Raw genomic sequence first — 21191 nt, 5'->3', positions numbered from 1 at the left:
TTGATCCGTTTCTTTGAGCGAAAGCTTTGAATTGAGCACATTGTTCTGATTGCGTGGATTGTGCGATATAGGAAAGAAATAGACGAAATGTAGTATGGAAAAAATACCAGTTTGTCGCCAACAGTTTTATACGAGAAATAAAATAAAAATACACAGTGAAGATACGAGAAACAAAAAAAAAACATATTAAACTTCTATAGATAAATGTTCTATTTTGTTTATATAAATTCATAGTATGTCAGTATCTTTAAATTCAGTACAACTATAAATTATCCTAAGGTCTAAAATTAAATATACCTATATATGTATAAAAAGTTAATAAATACTTAATAATTACAAGATAAAAAGAACTTTTTGTATACAAGGTTTATAAATTTTCTGTTGAATCATATAAACTTGACTTGACTTGACTAGCTTAAACGATAAAAAAAAATGTACTTGATACAAATACTGAATAAATATAGAATACTGAAATGTCAATTTGACATTTCATATTGATTTCCATAGTAACGCACGTATATATTAATAATTTAGTTGCTAGGACCCCAGACCCTAGCAACCAATAATAGTGTTTTACTTTTAACGGATTTCTTCCGAAATAACTTTTTATACAAAACAGAATTAACTGAAAATGAATTCAATTCTACTTAAAGATGGCTAAAAGTATTAAAAGAATGCATTGGCATCGTGTTCTGATATATTCTAAAAGTTTCAAATGTCTAGCTAGTCGGGAAGTTAATTAAAAATCGATTGCAAGATTTGTACTGGATAAACAACCACCGGACAAATAAGAATACGACCTAATAAAAACGTTGTAATAAAATAGGATATTTTAAAATTAATAAAACGGTACCTAAGTAAATTTATATAAACCTAATCTAAACGTCAATAAGAAAATCTATAATTATATTATTTGCACGATGACACAAATTATGTTTTCATTTGCAAAATATGACTAGTCCACATACCTACGTGGGATCTAAATGTCTCCATGCAACTCCACTTAACTTTAAATCGTCTAAATGCCAAATTAACTTAATTTGTATGAATTGGTGACCTTTGCCATTTTCATGATGACTTGACCAAATAAGTATGTACGTATCCTGCATAGTAAGAATATTAAATAAGAACTTATAATTTTACTAATGCACTGTCTTTAATTTGACTATAAAATACGAGCTGTTCACTTTTTATAATATATAATATATATATATATGTTTCTTATTTTACAGACAATAATATGTTAATTTATTTAAAAATTGTGGGGTTTATTAAATTTTTGTGCTCTACTAAAAATTTAGCATCATTTACTTATAGCATAGTTAATTATTATCTCTATATTTATTATTATCGACATAAATAGTGCACACTTAACTTTGAACTTTTAACACAAACGTATTCGTTTTCATTGAACTAAGAATACTATTTATTTTGAAGATGGTGCTGGCTAGATTTTAAATTTCAATTAAATCCTACCTATAACACACTTTTTCAGTCATACTTATTTGTTTTCGATGAATTAAAAATACATATTATTTCACACGCTGTTGGTGAGTTTTCATTAAGAAGTGAGAAATTCATTAGGCCCGGTCTACCCAAACCATAATCGATAAAAAATTCTATAAAACATCCAAAATTATGTATGGTTTAATTGTATAATTTTAGATATTTTATAGATTAATATTTTTTGACTATTATGTACTACGACTTGGATTAGGCAGGGTAATTAACCAGCATCATGTGCAAATTGTATTTTTAGCTCAATGAAAACAAATAACTATGACTGAAAAAGTTTAGTGTGCACTATTTCGGTCAAATCTTAACAGCCTACCTCCATTCCTCGCGACTGATATCTACTAATATTAATTTTTTGGCATCTGCCTATTCGTTTTTTCGGTTATAATTAAAAAACAATAAAAACAATATTGATGAAACTAGCACAGTTTATAGATTATAAATTATTCGTACTATCTTAATATAGTTTAATATCGTCAATATCTCAAAAGGCTTAGAATTTATAAAATAAAACTTCTCAAAAATAAGGCGCGGGTTAAGAAACGTGTGCTTAGAAATCGAATAAATTTTGTGTCAATATTTTGCAACAAAATGAGGTAAGGCGCAGATACGGAATAAAAAAATCGTATATTATAACCCGTTGACACGTGCATGAATTAAATGCTCACAGTACGATGTATTATCGCAGCCATAACAAAAAAATGCACGTGTAAACACGTATTATCATGCAAGGAACAAAAAAGCTTCTGAATTTGCACACGACAATTAGACCGTACAATATCTGCGCAGTAGATCCATAGTAAAAAAAACCTGGTGCTGGTAAAAAACTAACTACACCGCGCAGAGACACATTTTGAATTAAACCGATTTTCACGATCTGTCAAATAGTACCATGAAAGGACAAGATCGCGTCTCGCTTACTCTTGGAGAATGCGATTGGTGAGACAGTCAGAACTTTTACGTGTACACATTATTTATCATCGCGATAGTTTAAAATACACACTATTGGTGCAAGTAAATCCATACACGTGTACAGGCGCTATAATTCTACTTTATCATTATCAGTTTATTTTACGCAGACGATGTCGTGGGCGATCGCTAGTGTATAAGATAAAGATATACGTATTTTTGTATGAAATGTTTTCACTTGGTTGATTGATTTTGAACTTTTTTTGATGTCTTTCAAAATCCAAAGAGATAAAAACGTCATTATTTGAACGAGTTTGTTCGTTACATTAAGTCGTGCTCAGTGAAGCCAAATAATGACAAAAGACGCCATCTGCAAAAATACGGATTAAAAAGATTGGAGAGGAAATTCTGGCTTTTCTAAGTATTTTTTTTTTCAAAGACATGTATGTAATCAATCTTCATTTTGTGAGTTTGTCGGTATTCGTGAAAGGGAAATTAAACAAAAATATTGTAAGGTAGTAAGAAATTAAAAAGCAATATTTTTACACTTGTGATCGATGGAAACATTGGAAAAATATTTACGACGGTATAATGTTACTTCATAGAAATATTGGAAACTATATCTAACTATTTATTAAATATATTACATACGGGTTCATGATAATATGTGCAACCGGGAAAGCAAATCAACAAATAGCTTCAAAACCACACCCAATTATAATTGTCATCCTATTCTTATATTGTTTTATGGGATATGTTCAGAAGCAGTAACGTCCTCTTTCATTTTTAGTTGCAAATTCGTTAGATACACGCTTACATATTATTTTATTATTTATTTTCAGCTAAATTAAACAGAAAGATACACTAAATATCTTTAAATTGACATACATACAATCTACTTAGAATTAGAGAATTTCCACCACAAAATCTACTCTTAAACAGTTGTTGTTGTGGGTACGTGGAGGTCTGTGGCGCTGACAGGTTTGGAGACACCCTTGTGAAAATATTGTTTGTGCGATAAACTGCCATCATAGTGGGTATTAAAATATAATAATAGTTATGTTATCAAGATTTTTTATACTTCTAATATTTTTTAAATTAAACCGCCATTACTCTCAAAAGCTGTAATATCTATATTCGTTCCTTCATTCGCCACCCTTTATAATATGCCCCCATGATGCAACGCATGCCATACCTACCCCCAAGGGACGTCACCATTCAGAAGTATCGCCGTGATTTTTTTTGATAATTTTCAGAATCGTGAAAATAATTAATCATTTAAATTAAAAGGAGGCAGTAGGATGGAAAAGTTTGAGAAACTCTAGATAGGTGAAGAAAATTTGTAGCTCTAGAAACATTAAATATAAAATGGAAAATAATCTATCTGCCTTTTCATAAAAAGAATTTCCACGAAATATGACCGATAATAATTTATTCTATTAATTTCGTATTAGGAGCACATGAGTCTTACCGGGTAGATATATATTTTTTTTCGATCTATTAACAATGTATGAAGCTGACGTTAGCTTTAATCATCCCTTTGTGTGTTTGCTGTGAATAAAAAAAGCGACATACCCATAAATATAGAGCTACCCTTCGTAAATAATAAATATACGGTTAAATTATTTCTCCGAGTTACCAGGAGGGCGTAAGTTTGCGGCGAACCGACGTCTAGAGGGCTTCCTCTTAATTCCCACCAGGTGGGAAAAGTAGGGGACTGTTTCCCGACGCGCGATTTTAATTAAAATGGATGAATTGAATAAATAGCGATGCAAGGAGGTTCTGGAACAAAATTTCTCGCAGAACGTCGGAAGCACATTAGCACTAGCAGGCTACCAGGGCAACATGAATTATAAAAGGTGATTTGAATTTGTCAACAGAAGAATCCGAGATGAATTTAAATTAACTCAATGAAGGAAGAAATTTGAAATATGTATAACTTCGTTATTTAAATTTTAAGTCGTAAAATGACTCAAATATTAAGAGTTTCTTTCAGTAATTCAACGTAACTTGAATATGTCTATACTATAACGAGAGAAATGAATATTTTAGAGCACCAGCAGAAATGGATTTTTTGCAATGTAAAAATGTATAATATAGTATTATCATCATCATCCAGAGTCGATCCATCGATCCTAGTTCTTCGCTGACATTTACATCCATCCACCGAACTTTATAAATTCTTCTATCTAGCGAGTTTTAGGGCATCTTTTTGTGGTAGTTTAGTGTATTTTGAGTGTACGTTTTATAACTTTGCATTTTTTGCACTTACATGATACGCATCTATGCTTGATTACCTCGCATCAAATTAGATCAAAATGATATTTACTTTTATTAATATTAGTAGCATGTAATAAATAAATAGACAGATAATATGTTAAAAAATTATTTTGTGTATAATATATTACTTAAATTTCATCATAGAGCCGGAGTGCAAAGTTATGAAGCATATACTCTATCACTGTATAAAAGCATTTTCCAGTGACTGAGCCGACTGAGCGACATCTATAAATTTGAGTAATTTTGTCTGCCATCTTATTTATTGGTTTCTTTTGTGGTCTTTCTACGTTATTCCCTACATGCACTTTTCTATGCTACGTTGCGCGACTTGTATTTTATAGATTTCTTTTACATTAAGTATTCATGTTTCTTATACATACGTGAGTACTGGTAGCATACATTAGTTGAAAACTTTCCGCGTAAGACACGATGGAAGATATTTTTTGAAGATACTGTTTACTGAAGATTAGATTAGTTTAGAATTAGATTAGTTAAGATACTGAAAAAGGGCTTCATTTCAGTGTGGTGGGAAGTGGCTAATATCCATGTCCCGTAAAAACCAAAAAACTGTTATGAGAAGGTCAATACGATATTCTTAGGATTGAACATGGTAAAATAATAATGTATTAGTAAAATACTGAAGATGAAACAAAATTCAAAATCAAGTCCTGTAACTACTGTTGTCTTGGGACGTATTTTCAGTTATCTACCACAGTCTACATTCTTTGAACAGGCACCCTTCACCACTAATATATTATGAGATGTTTACCAAGTTTCATTCGTCGGTAAATGTGTTCAAATGTCATAATATAAATAGCAGGGTTTCGAACAGGAACTGAACCAAAAACCGAAATAAACCGTTATTTTTGTCAGAACAAAAACTGGAACCGAACCGGAAAAAATCGTTTTTTTTCGGTTCGGTATATGATCAAATACGCGCATTAACATCATCTTACCCCCACTTCAGTTGTCGTAGGCGCAACAGATCTTAAATCTTAGAAAACTTAAAAAAAAATCATTCGTAGCTGAACCGAAAACCGGAAAAACCGAAAGTAACGAAAAAAAATAACGGTTTGAAGCCCTGATAAATAGTAGATACTCCTACTATATTACACTAAAAAAATCTTTGACCGGTAAGAAATATTGTATGAGGAGAGATTAAATTACTATAGTTAATAAGATAACTGTATATATATATTATTATTATTATTTTACTATTTTATTAAATCCTACTTTCCTTTTAAAATGTATAATAAATTCTATTGCTACCCTGACATGTTTATAACAGGGATTCATAAATGTGAAGAGGTATACGAAATCCTGTTCAATTACCAGATCGAAGTTTAATTACCTGCATTATCCAGGAACCGTTCCCGGCGAACGTGTATCCGGCGTGTATGATGTGACGATGTCGTGTGAACGAGCTGAGTAGATTCCGCATGCACTGCAGGAGTGTGTTCATCTGGGGGTGAATCAGAATTTCTGTCACCAAATTCTCTGTTGCGTATTGAATGAGTCTCTCGCCTGGAATCACAAGAGAAAATCACGTGGTTATTGGGTATCAGGAGCACATACACTTGGCTTATCATTTCAAGGGAACGTATTAACGATACTCTGGAAAGCTTTCATTGTTGACTTATATAATGGCTATTTTTTTTTTTTAATTATTAGCAAGTAAAAGTAGGTACCAAAGTTAAAACTTAAATTTGCAAAAAAATATACTTTATTAAAACCACAAAATCTGATTGCCAAAATTAAGGCTACACTTCAGCTGGGGTACGGTCTAAAACGATCGTGACTGCGCGACGCGAAGAATGTGCAAACGACGCGTGCAGAACAAAACATAATTTGTCATAAAAATTTAACATCCGTCCATTTAGTGTTATGTTTATTGTTCTATTTGTAATAATAATAATATATTCATCGACATGTTTTCTTTTTCAAGTAAATGGGTAACGTTTTTTAGTCATCTTTACACGATTTAAGAATTAATTCCCCCGACGCCATCACAAAACAAATTGACGTGTTCACAGCTCGACTTTCGCTCTCCGATTGGCAGCCAGTCCGAAATTTTGTCGCACCTATAGTTGAAAATTATAAAAATTAAATTAGTATGCTCTTAACGTATTTTTAAAGCGATGTACCTATATACTATTAGTTAATTTCGTTGTAATTGGATAAGACATACGTGGCTCAATATTGGTACATTATACTGTGGAGAATCCAGTGAATGCGGGTTCAAGTCCCGCCAAACGTCAAATATTTTTTGTAGTAGATAATATATATGTATACATCTGAGGTATTTTCAAAATATATATGTTGAAAGAATGTTACATTCTCAAATCTTCTGAATTATTCGTTGAATATAAAAATAGTTTATTAAAATTAATTTATTTTTACAACGTTTTTATTAGCTCGTATTCTTGTTTGTCCAGTACAAATCTTGTAATCGATTTTTAACTATCTTCCCGACTAGCTAGACATTTGAAACTTTTAGAATATATCAGAACACGATACCAATGCATTCTTTTAATACTTTTAATCCGTTAAAAGTAAAACAATATTATTGGTTGCTAGGGGTCTGGGGTCCTAGCAACTAAATTATTAATATATACGTGCGTCACTATGGAAATCAAAATGAAATGACATTTCAGTATTCTATATTTGTTTGTTTGTAGTTTATTTACTTTTTCAATTCAATTCAATTCAATTAATTTATTTTACATATTGTAGACATTACAAATTATAAGTTTAAGACGTTCACAACATGACATTTAGAAACAACTAAATATTATTAAAACAATATTAGGTACATAACAAAAGAGATAGATCAGTATTAAGTTATTCTAAAGTATAAATATGTAAATAAGGTACAAGGAAGTACACCGGATGAGTTAAGCAGACCCTATTTTAAGAATTTATAAAATAACGTCCACCTATACTCATCCTCACGTAGAGGGAATATATCAACATCCGAAGCGAGTTGATTGAACAGAGTTATTGCCCCCCCCCCCCCCCCAATTGGCATCTATCATATCAAGTACAAGTTTGAGCATATTGAACATAATAATTAAACAGAAAATTTAAAGACGTTGTATATATATAAAAGTTCTTTTTATCTTGTAATTATTACTTGATTAATATTAGGTAGGTACATATACAGTTTCATTGCAATAATTTCTTGATTAAATTAGTCATTAAAATGTGTATTTGAACAACGTACAGAATAGATTTTATTACATGGAAAACTGACGGGTAAATTCAACCACTTAAATATGTTTATAATGAACGTTTTTTTTCAGAAATTTTATTCAATGTTATATCAATTCAAGTAAAAGGTATCTTTAACAAGATTGCGTATGATTTATTAGTACGTACACACGAGAATTTCTCGAAAATGCCGACATAAATTTCCACCCGCTTAGGTTTGCAAGGAATTTCCAGCGTAATTTTACGGCTTAAACGCTTCCCAAGCACAAATTTATAAGACGTCAACCTGGAAGAAAATTTATCGTATGTCATGCTTCACCTTTGGCTACTTTACAATAAAGTAGAGTGTGTAAGGTTTTATCGGTTACAACTTTAATAGCTTTAAATCGCCAAGGACTTTAATATAATTATACGAATTAGGTATACCTAATTGAGATGAGAATTAAATGGATCCATTTGCATAAATAAGTTGAGTAAATCGGTATATTATCAAGAGTACCAATGGATTCAGAGCCCACATGCTCAGCGTAGGTCAAAATTGAGCTTTTATGGTATTTTCATAGCATAACCCTGGACATTCCTTAAACATTGTAGATAATATATTTATAAAATTTTAAATCCTTATTATCCTTTATATTTATTTTAAATATTTGATGACTGCATAAAGTATTTTTATTACATTAAAAAGTATTTTTTTAAACCTCTCGCTCTAATGTTTTAGAATATAGTCATATTTCAGTACATCCATGTGTAGTGGTAAGATTTTTTAGATTTATTAATTTTGAAACGGATTTACAAAACCATTAGTAAAATTAATGTTAACATTATAATATAATGATATATTTACGATAAAAAATATATTTTATAATCTTTGTGATCCCAAATTTGACATAAATTAGGCATTTAATTATTCAAAAAATGGGCACGATTAACACATTTGAAGACAATTCTAAAGATATTGATTATAAGCTATGTCTTTGAATATTCAAATGTGATAAACATCCTACGAATAATGATTGCTTTATAATAATTATTGACCTAAGAATAAGGTAGTATTTTTTTGAAATACGCCATTTCTATTGGCATTTCATAGTGGTTAAGCTACAACATACGGCCGTAGCCATAAATTGACAAACGATAAATGAAGTAGGGAGTAAGATCATGTTAACGCGCGTGTTTGAACACGTACCGTTTTAAAAAAATATTTTTTTTTCGGTTAGGTTTTTTAAAATGGTAAAATGGTTTAATAGGTAATTTCTAAAATGAGAAAAGGTATCATTCAAATTTAAATGTATTTATTTTATATGTATGATGACAAATTATAAATTCAAAACGTTCACAATTTGAGTAAATATTAAAATAAGTACATGTAAGTACACAGAGTGAACTAGGTTGATAGACTCTATCTTAAAAACTTATAAAACAACGTCCACCCAAACTCAACTCACGTAAGTGGAATATTTCAATATCAGAAGCGAACTCATTGAACATTGTTATTGTCCTCCCAATTGGCATTACTAATAGCAGATTAATTCTGCACATTAAGAGAACAAACAACGGATGCTCTCGATTTATATATTTTTAGTCTTAGTTTTTAGTTTATGTTGTAAATAAGTTGTATAATATTAAGTTGGAAAAAATATGTAGCTAAATAAAGATCCCCTTTAAACTTCTAAGCTACATGACGTGTACGTTTAAACTCGCAGACACCCCAAATTTTTCATTGTTAACCTTCACATAGCACTCCTGACATTAAGTGTATGATTATAAGAAATAATGGCATTCACATAGGTATAATGTATTATACATGTATGTAGAATTTAAATTGTTTTTAATTAAATAGAAATCAGTCGTCGGGGATGAAGTTTAATTATAAATCCCCCATTCCAACATCACATAATACCTACACCTCCCCTCTCTTACTATATAAGAGTATCCAAGTACAAGGACACATCGTGGCAAGATTTTCACTTCTTAAAATAATGTTTGGTTCACTTTGTCGGAGAAATAGCACTTGGGAGAGCATTTGAAGAGGATTTCGAGCCAAATAAGTTAACTTTAATTAGCTCTTATGTAAGTCCAAAATGCGGGATAGAATTCGAGCTCAAAAAAGCCAACTAGAAAAACAGACAGTGCCAAAAAACTTTTAGTCAGCAAACCCCTCTTATCTGTGCCAGTGAAGTACTACTTCCACATACAGCACTATTTCTCACTTCCCACAGTGTAGGTACTAGTATTATAGTGGAGTGCCTGGATAAGGGGTATATTCACATATTTTGTATTATTCTAACTAACTGATGTATTAACAGGACAAACATTTACAGAAATTGTATCGCAATAGCCATGGTTACATGTAAGTTGTACGTATGCAGTTCATCGTGGGACACTTATTCGTGCGCCGCAGTACGTGAAACATGAGTTCGTATAAAATTTTATCAAATGACGAGTTCTTCGTTGAACATTTCACCGTGGAATACATTTGTACGGATCTTACAAAATGGGCGACAGTTTGCAAATAGTACTGTTCCAATTAGATTAACCCTAACCTAACCTAGTAATAACATCTCATAAAATTCGCCACATGTAGTAGCATACGTACAAATATACGAATAGCCATTGGGTGCCGTATGAAGATAAAAATATAGAATTTAGCGTGCTACGACTTAATGATTTGTTGATAGGAAGATGTATATGCCATTACGATTACCTGTCTTTTCTCATCTTAGAAATTAACATTTCATGAAATATATTAATACAATAAAACATAATTATTATAAACGTAATCGTTTTAAAATTGAGAATAAATAAGTCATACTATTGATATATCAAAAAAATGTGATTATAGCATTTTAATCAATTATAATATTAAACAGTCAGCACGTGCACTATATCTTATGTATGTTATTTAACATTATAAAAGTAAGTTGTATTTTCTAAACTTTCTATTAAATAAACTTACTAAACATCTTGCGCCTTTTATTTTTCATCAGCGGCAAAGGTTGGAGGTAGGCTGTGGAGATTCGACATCAATAGAGCACACTTTTTCAGTTATACTTATATTCGAAATTACATACACAATTTTGAAAAACGCTTTCTGAGAAAATATAATATTATAACCAATAGAAAAAATCTTTTTAAAAGAAGTAAGCCACTCCGGCAGGGAATCGAACTGTACATCTCCTGGGTTTACGCCCTGTCCGTTGCATTTACCTCTATGCTACAAGGCGACGTACTAATTGCGACACATTTTAACTATTGGCCTTTTTAATACCTACTCATCAGCGCTCTTCCAAATCAAGATACTTTGGCAATCGGTTTTTGTTTTATTAAATCAAAGTAGATACCTATTACTTTAATTACCAACCGACGTCGTGGATTTCTCCAATAGTTTTTATGATGTAACTTACTTGGCTTACATTTTTAAAAAGATTTTTTCTATTGGTTATAATATATTTTCTCAGAAAGTGTTTTTCAAAATTATGTATGTTCAATAATCAAAATGGTAAATTCTTAAATCTTGTGAATTATTCGTTGAATAAAAGAAATAGTTAATTATTTGTTTTCATTTAACTAAGAATACAAATTGCAGATGGTTTTGAAAATTCTATTAAATCGTACCTAAACCAAACTATATTAGATAAATAAATATTCTTCTATCTATAAACTAGCTATATAAATATGTATGGTTTAATCGTATGCTATTAACTATCTACCACGTATACAGCTAGAATATACCTACCTAATGATGATTTGTTTAAAAATAATTGAACTTAATTGGTTCTGTTGAAATATATCTAATAATAATTTATATTATTTGATCAATATTGTAACTAAATGTGGTAAGGTAAAAATGATGCAGACCATGTACAGTAGTACTACAAAGTTACGCGATAAGTGGGCCGGATGAAAATCGCTTAAGTCGGGATACAACATTGCATATAAATATATATACATTTTTGTTTAATTGGAACCAAAGACCAACAAAAACACTAGTTTATAAGACAAATATTTAATAAAATTTCAGTTCTTTATACATATTAATATGTACAACATATTAAAAAATAAATGAGTTATGTAAAAAAGGTATTTCTAAAATTTAATAAATTCGTCTGACGACACAATGCCTTCTTTTTTCACGCAGAATTTCTTCGTAGCTAGCTAATATTTTTTTTATTCCTTGCTTTAACGCGTTCTTCGTTAGAGTGTATAGTGTATGTTTTCTATTTTTTAAGCCGTTTTTAATTGACCTGCGACCTTCTGTCAAGTTTGCAATTGTTATGTTCTTTTGGTTTGAAGTGTCGGGTTATTACTGTATTGCGATTAATATGTGATAATTAGATCAAACTATGAATCGGTTAATTATTATAACCGTAAAATTTATTTTATTCCAAACCAGAGATTTAAAACAAATGATATCCATGTAAATTATTATAGTGAAACAAGGTATATTATATTTCAGTTAATTTCTTATGCGTTTTAAATTAGATTATATTAAACATACATAATTTTGAAAAACACTTCTGAGAAAATATATCATAACCAATAGAAAAAATCATTTTGAAAAAAGTAAGACACTCCGGCAGGGAATCGAACCCTGCATCTCCTTGGTTTACCGTCCGTGCATTATCCTCTATGCTACAAGGTGACATACTAATTACGAAAAATTTTAACTATTGGCCTTTTTAATACCTACTCACCAGCGTTCTTCTAAATCAAGCTACTTTGGCAATCAGTTTTTGTTTATTAAATCAAAGTAGATACCTACTACTTGAATTATTAACCGACGTCGTGGATTTCTCCAATATTTTTTTATGATGTAACTATGTAGGTATCGGTTAATTATTATAACCGTAAAATTTATTTTATTCCAAACCAGAGATTTAAAACAAATGATATACACGTAAATTATCATAGTGAGACACGGTATATTATATTTCAGTTAATTTCTTGTGCGTTTTAAATGAGATTATATCATTTTTGTCAGTCAGTTTAAAGATACTCGACATTAATATATATCCCAGATAAAATTTTAACCACCGGTTATATAATTATGCGCACGTCACTGGATATATGTTCGTGATAGTAAGTAATTTCATTTTCTCATCCCATTCACAATGTGCTAACTTAATATAAAGTGAGGTGAAAATATTTTGGTACGTCGTGTTATCCGTATATTTATTTTTCTACGATCAAGATGGGAAAATTTAATTTTATTTCCTCTCTGGCAATGGAGCTAGTGAGTTTATGTACACCGTTATAATAAAGATAAATAGTTCTCTATATAGGTAAACATACTACTATGTATCTAGGAGTATCTTGGAGCCCACATAATAATATATCTAAGAGTACATACGTAATTTAATTTCCTTTAGGTGCTACCTAATAATGTAAGACTACGAGATATTAAATTTGTGAAATTTCAGAATATATAAGGGAATGTTTTATTGGCTGTACTTTATATAAAAGGAAGAGAAAGAAAATCTTAGGGATTGCAATACCGAATGAATAAATCAATACCGGTATTTCGGTATTTCTTATCGAATACCGGTATTCGTCAAAACATTTATTATAGACAAAAAAGTACCTATCAATAATTATAGCTATTAAGAGCCTACGTGCGCCGCGTAGGTCAAAATGGAGATTTATGGTATTTTCAGAGTATGATCCAGGACATTCCTTAAACGTTGTAGATAATCTATTTATATAATTTTGAAGCCTTACTATCCTTTATATTTATTTTTAACATTTGATGACAGCATAAAGTATTTTTATTACTTTTTTTATTATTTTCTTTTAAAACTCTCGATCTAATGTTTTAGAATATAGTCATATTTCAGTACATCCATGTGCAGTGGTGTTAAGATTTTTTAGATTTATTAATTTTGAAACGCATTTATAAAACCATTAGTAAAATTAATGTTAATATTATATAGTGAATTATTTACGATAAAAATATTATATTTTATAATCTCTGTGATCCTAAATTTGACAAGAATTAGGCATTTTATTATTCAAGAAATGGTCACGATTAACACATTTGAAGATAATTCTAAAGATACTGATTATAAGCTATTTCTTTGACCATCCAAATGTGAGACACATCCTAAGAATAAGGTAGTATTTTTTTGAAATACGTCATTTCTATTGGCATTTCCCAGTGGTTAAGCTATAACATACAGCCGTAGCCATAAATTGACAAACGATAAATAGAGTAGGGAGTAAGATCATGTAAACGCACGTGTTTGAACATGTACCTAACCGACAAAAAATCTTTTTTTAAAACGGTATATTTGAGAAATTTTGTTTTATTGTTATTTAACTTTTGTTGGTTTCAGTCGTATATTTGTGTTATGGTAGCATTAATCGGTTCTAGTCGGTTATGTGGAATACAGCGGCAAACACATTTTGAAAATACCCTATATACTGGATTATTTGTTAGTTTGGGTAAGTTTAGGTTAGGTTAGATTTGGTTAGGTTAACCTAACAAATAATCCAGTATATCGACTATTTTCAAAATGTGTTTGCCGCTGTATTCCACATAACCGACTTGTACCCATTAATATTATACACTAAATTGAATATACAATATAGTAGTAGTAATGAAAAAATAATATTATATTCAATTTCGAAAAACGTAAATGTCTATGTTTTCTTAATACCGAAAATACCGGTATTTTAAATCTTTGAAACCGGTATTTCGGTATCGATAAATAATTGAATACTGGTTTTGAAACACTGGTATTTCCCCTTGGTCTTATCTATGTTCTACTTGGTCCCTACTTGGTCTGATCTATGTTCAATAGTGTTGGCAATTTGCTCAGTTGTGTCCTGGGAAAACTGAAGGAAAATAGTGTGAACAGTAGAAACTGCCCACGAATATGAATAATATGAAGCGATGACCGATAAGTAGTTTTACTAATTGGGGTGACGATCGCCGAGAACCGTCGACATAACTGTCACCGATCGTCAACTGAGTCGTATGCAGAAAATGGGAATAATTCTATTTTTGCTATGACTCCATCTAACGATCCAAAATATCACTACGCGGTCGATACGATCGCAGCGATCGATGTAGACGTAGACAAGGCCATTCTATTACATAAAAAATGTATGCAATAAAGTGGACACGTTAGCAGAATAGGGCAATCAAATTAACGAACATTTAAAATGAACACCCATATTTCAATATACATAGAGTTAATTTTTAAACTAAATATATAATTTTTTTCACGAACGGTTTTTTTTTCTAGATGCCTTTATGGATACCTCGCATTTACTATCAAGTTTTCTTTCAGGACTTTGGCAGGCAAACTACTCTACTTGATGCTAGTCAAATGAAAATTGTGCCGGAACGGTTGTAGATGCATTAGAAAAATATTACAAAAATGCTCTGACGACATGAAAGCAAATTTGCGACGATGATTCTTATTTCAAATTAGGTAGGGTTAATTTTTAAACCACATTCATATACGCAGTGTATTTATGTATATTTTCATGATATAATGACATTTTTTATGAGCAGACTCAGACGCATATGGGAAGAGTCGTTTACAAGAGCCCTTTTATTTGTTATATGCTACGTCCATCAGTAAGTCAATGATGAAAAACTCTGAATTTTACAAAATTACACGTCAGCTATACAAATGAATTTTAGTATATTAGTACAAATACTATAATTATTATAGTATGGTTGGCAACACTGGGCCATCCCCTCGTGTATACTCTTGGTAGCTACTACAAATGTTTATTTAAAATGTATTATGAAATCCAACACCATTTTTCAAAACAATTTATTAAAAGCAACGTTCGACTAATCGTTTTTAATTTCAGCGATTATTTTTGCACAAATTAAAGTCGGCAACCATCTGTCCACGCCACTGCTTTAAACCAACGTTCATAAATATTCATAAACCAAAATGCAAAGAAAATAAACAAATATAATAATGTTATGTAGAATAAATTTAATCCAGGGGAAAACTGATTTACATATTATTAATTTTTACCTGATGTTTTTATTAAATTTTCCCAGATAGGTCAAGGTGTTACAAGTGTAAATCTAATATTATAATATTAAATTAGGTATGTATTTTCGAAAGTAATTTTAATATTGAGAGCGCGCAAGCGTTGATTTTTAATTAAATCTTCCTCAGATTAATTTTAAATAATTATCACATTTAAAATTGTGATTAAATTTACTTTTTGAGGTTAAAAATAAAATAATTGTAAATTCTGTAGACACGCTTGCATCGTGATGACGCTATCGCTTAATTCGAAGAAAGACTGCGGTGTGACGGGGAGTAAGCCAGACCATCGTACACGAACTGTGGAAGCAACAAGGCCTAGTAACGTAATCGATGGACGAGGATAAGTAGCGCGCGATGCGAGTAATACTACAACAGGTAGCAGCGAAGCCTCATCACACATTCTCTGTATAGATTCATAACCTGATAAAGAATAAAGAATTGGCGACATTTTTGATTTGTGACGTAATAATAAGCAATCCATCAAACGGAAGCAATACAAAACCCCCTAAACGTTCTCAAATGTCACCAATATTTGAATGTGTGTTACGTTTACGTGATAAACTTTAATGCATAACGACTTAAATATTGCAATTAACGTTTTCTTTAATTTATCCGCTGTTTATTTATGTTATGGAAAGCCGCTAAATACTATCTGAAGAGGGGGTCACGCGTCGGCTTATAATGTCGTAGGTCCCGGTTTCGAATCATGGGTCTGGCAAATAAGCATATTATTTTTATTATTTTTCAATTTGTGTTAGTCAGAGTATGGACCTAATTCTAATAGGTTGAGCAAGTGGCTACCATCCATTTCTCGTAAAAACAAAAATCTGTTCATACAAACTTCCACACTGTGGAGATGATCATATTATATCCTAATAATATACGGGATCCTGGTATCACCTAGAATGACGCAAGAATACTGGCGATTGACAAAGGTTATTAGAGGCGTCGTATGGTGTCAGGACCCAACCGTCTTACAACCACACCCAGAAGGTTGCGCACTTCCCATTATTTTGAGTTCCATGTACCCACAACCTGTTTCGAGCAACATTATAGTATGCATACGAAGCAGGCATCGTAAGACTTGACGATTGAAAGGTTGGCGATCACCGTGAATGGGCTCTATATCAACTGGAGGAAGTTTGCATCTGACAGAGGGAAATGGAGAGGATTTCCAGAGGTGGCTAAAACCTGAATTGGATAGCCAGTATCAACCACTGGTGATTGAAAACAACAAAACATGTGAAAGAAATAACTTCCAAAAAGTAATTTTATTGCATTTTAATGTATGATGGTATTAGAATAGAATGGGATTAAAAACGATAATTCACTGTTTAGTTTATTTGTTACGTTACGCCATTTAAAAAGAAGTTATTTAACCTTTGCTAGGCCTCTCGATATTACTATGGCAGATCTGACAGGTCCCAGATTTTTGACGACACACGTTGAATGTAGATCGAAGCTCTTACTAAAATCGCTGTCATACCGATAGTTTGTGGCTTAGTATTTCATAATTATTGAAACAGATGTCAATGTGTGTTTAATTTTTTAGATTATGCAAATCAATCGACAGTGGCTAGTAGGTAATTTGAGTTTAAAGTCGAACGGATAATTCGCGAAATTTGTATGTACGGCCTGTCGATCACGGCCTCAGAGAGCGAGAATACTCGCTAAAGGCATGGAACCGGTTAATTAAGATACGTGTAAAACGATGGCTACATTGAGCGAGTAGGGACGTGGTCGTGATTGGAAAAAAACAGCGAGTAAAAGAAATAAAATTAATGATGGTGATTTGACGTCAATAATATGACGTGTTGCCAGTGAATTTCCGACTCGTTACAGCACAACAAAAATACTATAACTGTCCCATCTTTATTTAATTTAATAAACAATGCAGAATTTACATAATTTTGTACAGTCGCCTTTGGAAGATTTAAGTAAATTTATTCAACAATTGTTATTCTTAATTTATAACACAGTTAGATTAAAGTACACATTTCATTGTTCGTAAAACAAAAAAGCTTAAATTGAATCGTTGGCATGCCGTAAAAAGATTAACTACGTTCATTTAATAAAAGCTCATTTATTATCTTGACATAAAGCATCTCGAAAGACATAATCCGACAACCCTAAGATTCTCAACCTTTTCCCGTCAATCCTCTAACGCAAATATAATCTGATTATATTTCAATATTTTTTTGACACAATATTTAATAAATTAATTGTTATCATAGAGATTGGACTGGAACTAGAAGGTTTTTTATGAACCTTTTGTATTTCATTTTAATGATGATTCTACAACCTTTTTAGTGTTGCTGAATTTGTATAAATATACATATTGGATTGTTTCTCTGTTTTCACGTTTCGAGATATGTACCGTATGTATGTATGTATGTGTAGATATTACCTACGCAAGATATACGATTTTTTGTGCTTGTTTATATAATTTTCAATATTATAATTGTTTAGTTGTTGTCGATGGCCGAGTGGCTTACGCTTATAATGTCGTGGGTCTGGCAAATACGGATCTAATAGGTTTAGCAAATGGCTAACATCCATTTTTCGTAAAAACAAAAATCTGTTTATACAAACTTCCACTCTGTGAAGGCTCATATAATGTTATTAAGATCGAGCATGGTTAAAAAAGTATATTTGGTTGCTTATAACAAAATTGACGCAAACTGTCCTTCCACATTAGATGAAATAACTGCATTTGTATTATAATGTGTGTATTATAATTTACGTGTGGTACAAGTCAAATATGCAGTCATCAATAAAACAGTTGTATGCATTCTGATTATACTGATGAAGTGAATCAAAAATTGTATTGAATTAATTGCAATTTTTGACATACACGAGCTCCAACAATGCGTAGTTTACTCCATAATATGCAAAACGACGCCCAACTAATTTAATCATTAGCTTTAGTAACTTTTTTTTCCAGTTATACTTTCATATATTATTTTGGTTTTGTTTAGTGCACAGGGTTTTTAACCATTTTACTAAGCATTATTAGTTAGATTTATAATTGTAAGCATAGCAATGAATTCTGTTTACAGTGTTTTGTATGTTACCAAGGAATACAAACTAACAACGATAACCGCCTTCGCGACTAGAAGCGTCGATTGCACGCCTCACAGTTTTAGAAATCTCACGAACTAATCCATTTATGAATATAGCCAACCGTAAGCTCGGGTCATATTTAAAAAGCATCCCCACAAAAGCTCGGTCGACCCACATATTGCCCACAATTTGGATTATTTGATCATTACGTAAACTCAGGCATCCATTGTTCTGAGGGTTTACACGTGCCTTTGTTAACAAAAGATTACAGCAATTAATAATAACCCAGCGGAAGGTTATAATATTATGTCATTTTGTTTAATGAAAACTAAGCGGTGTGTTACTGTTATTTATTTTCCTCTTAATTTCCATTGTTGCATAATGAAAATCATCCATCTATATGCTATACTAAGAATACAATTGAAGTGTTTGTGATTTCGTAATATTTATATTTTAATTCGTGATATAACTAGTTTACACGATACCGAAGCACAAAATACAGTTTTCAAAATGTTTGTCTACTAGTATATTTAGATTAAGCCTTAACAGAATGATTAACAACATTTTACTCCTCTTGGTTAAAAATTGCAACCCCCTCTACTCATTTGTAATTTGAAAAAAATATTTATTCTCTCTTTCTCACAATAAATATTATGTATATTTGTTTTTTTTTCTATCCCCAACACATAGTATTAACAATAATAACTTGAGTATTAATACTATCGACCAAGGGTAGCGTTGAATTTAAATTCTGATGGATTTAAGTAGTGCACTTTTTTATTTTGTTTTTTGCGACCCGGGTTTCGCCTTTCCGGGGCTCCACGTCCCTAAACCAGCCGTTGAAAATAATATATTTGCTGTAATTCATCACTATTACGTAAAGTGGTTAGATAGCAACGGTGGAATGGTAGGGTGAGGTGGGCATGTATGTACAACCTTTGACAATTTGATAACAATATCCTAGCAATATAAAATAATCAAGAATATAATATATTAGCGAATTATGTAATTATGCAATCTTATTTTATTTAGATCTAATGAGGCGTCTCATTTTTAAAAAAAGTATTCTGTTATCTGAATTCTTCTCTGATCCCATGTATTATTGATTCAGGACCCTAAAATATTATATTCTTGGCTACTTATTAAATATTTCTTCCCATTAGTACAGCCAATTCGCAATGATTAATTTTATGTATCAGTCTGATTATGGCCCATATGTTTCTCCATGTGAATTTAATATAAGAATAAGTAAATATAAATGAATCCATAAAATCGAAAAATCTATTTGTGTAGTATAATATAATTGAAGTCTGCGAAATACTTTTGCTAGCATTCATTACTAGAAATGTTTTCAAAAGCGACGACGTCGTCGGAGTTTTCTACTCTCGCAAATAAATATTTGAGTCCATACTTTATCTCAATTTTCTATCAAAGCCGAGGGCTATTGTTTCCTAGTGGCAATATTAAACCACAGTTGGCTGGATTTCATAACGTCAACCACAAAGCAAAAGTGCTTCCCAGCTTCACAATGCATCAATAAAGAGACCGACGTAATCTCCAATCTTTTGGCAACAGAATCGCTTCTAGCGATAGTTTTGCAGCCGCATAAACCGAGTCTCCTCGATGGAAAATTGTTGACTCGTTCATAATATCCGAAGCTGGTTATACTGCCCGGATACTTTTCTTTGATACTAACGTAAATGTAGATAGCGATTATGTTATTTCCTAGCGTTATATCATAAAGATTATCGACGAGGCTGATGTAATGATGTAAAAAAAAACTACCTTAAAACTTGCTTAACCGCGCGGCTTAAGCGTCACTATCACGCCGTGGGTCTCAGGTTCGAATCCTGGGTCTGGCAAGTACACATACTGTTTTTCAATTTGTGTGTGTGTCAGGGTATGGACCTAATAGGCTGACATCCATTTCTCGTAAAAAGCAAAATCTGTTAATACAAGCATCCACCTCTACTCTGTGGAGGCCCATATGATCCTATTAGGATCGGAGTGGTCGGATATTAAAGAAACTTTATGTTGGCATCTATAATTTAGGAAAATGACATAGATAAAACAATAGATTGCCAAAAAAAAATCCTCCCATAAAGATGGTATATAATCCTAGGAGACAGAATTATAGGTGTATTTTTTTGGAAAATATAAAATTATAGTATCTAAATTTTTACTCATTGC

At 31.4% G+C, this 21191-nt stretch overlaps 1 protein-coding gene across 1 annotated transcript in view; it reads right to left on the bottom strand.

The window, feature by feature from the left end:
* The window catches only part of futsch (microtubule-associated protein futsch), a 311319-nt gene that overhangs the window by 72536 nt on the left and 217592 nt on the right, over positions 1 to 21191 (bottom strand). The window contains exon 3 of the mRNA XM_085945956.1: positions 6056 to 6228. Within this exon, the coding sequence (XP_085802082.1) occupies positions 6056 to 6228 (173 nt within the window). The remainder of the gene's footprint in view (positions 1 to 6055; positions 6229 to 21191) is intronic.

This window comes from Rhyacophila brunnea, unplaced genomic scaffold (assembly GCF_057557595.1).
Source record: "Rhyacophila brunnea isolate RB1 unplaced genomic scaffold, BYU_Rbru_1.0 scaffold_19, whole genome shotgun sequence".
NCBI classification, from domain to species: Eukaryota; Metazoa; Arthropoda; class Insecta; order Trichoptera; family Rhyacophilidae; genus Rhyacophila; species Rhyacophila brunnea.
Note: the sequence above shows the minus strand (reverse complement) of the source record. Positions and strands in the feature narration are given on the sequence as shown.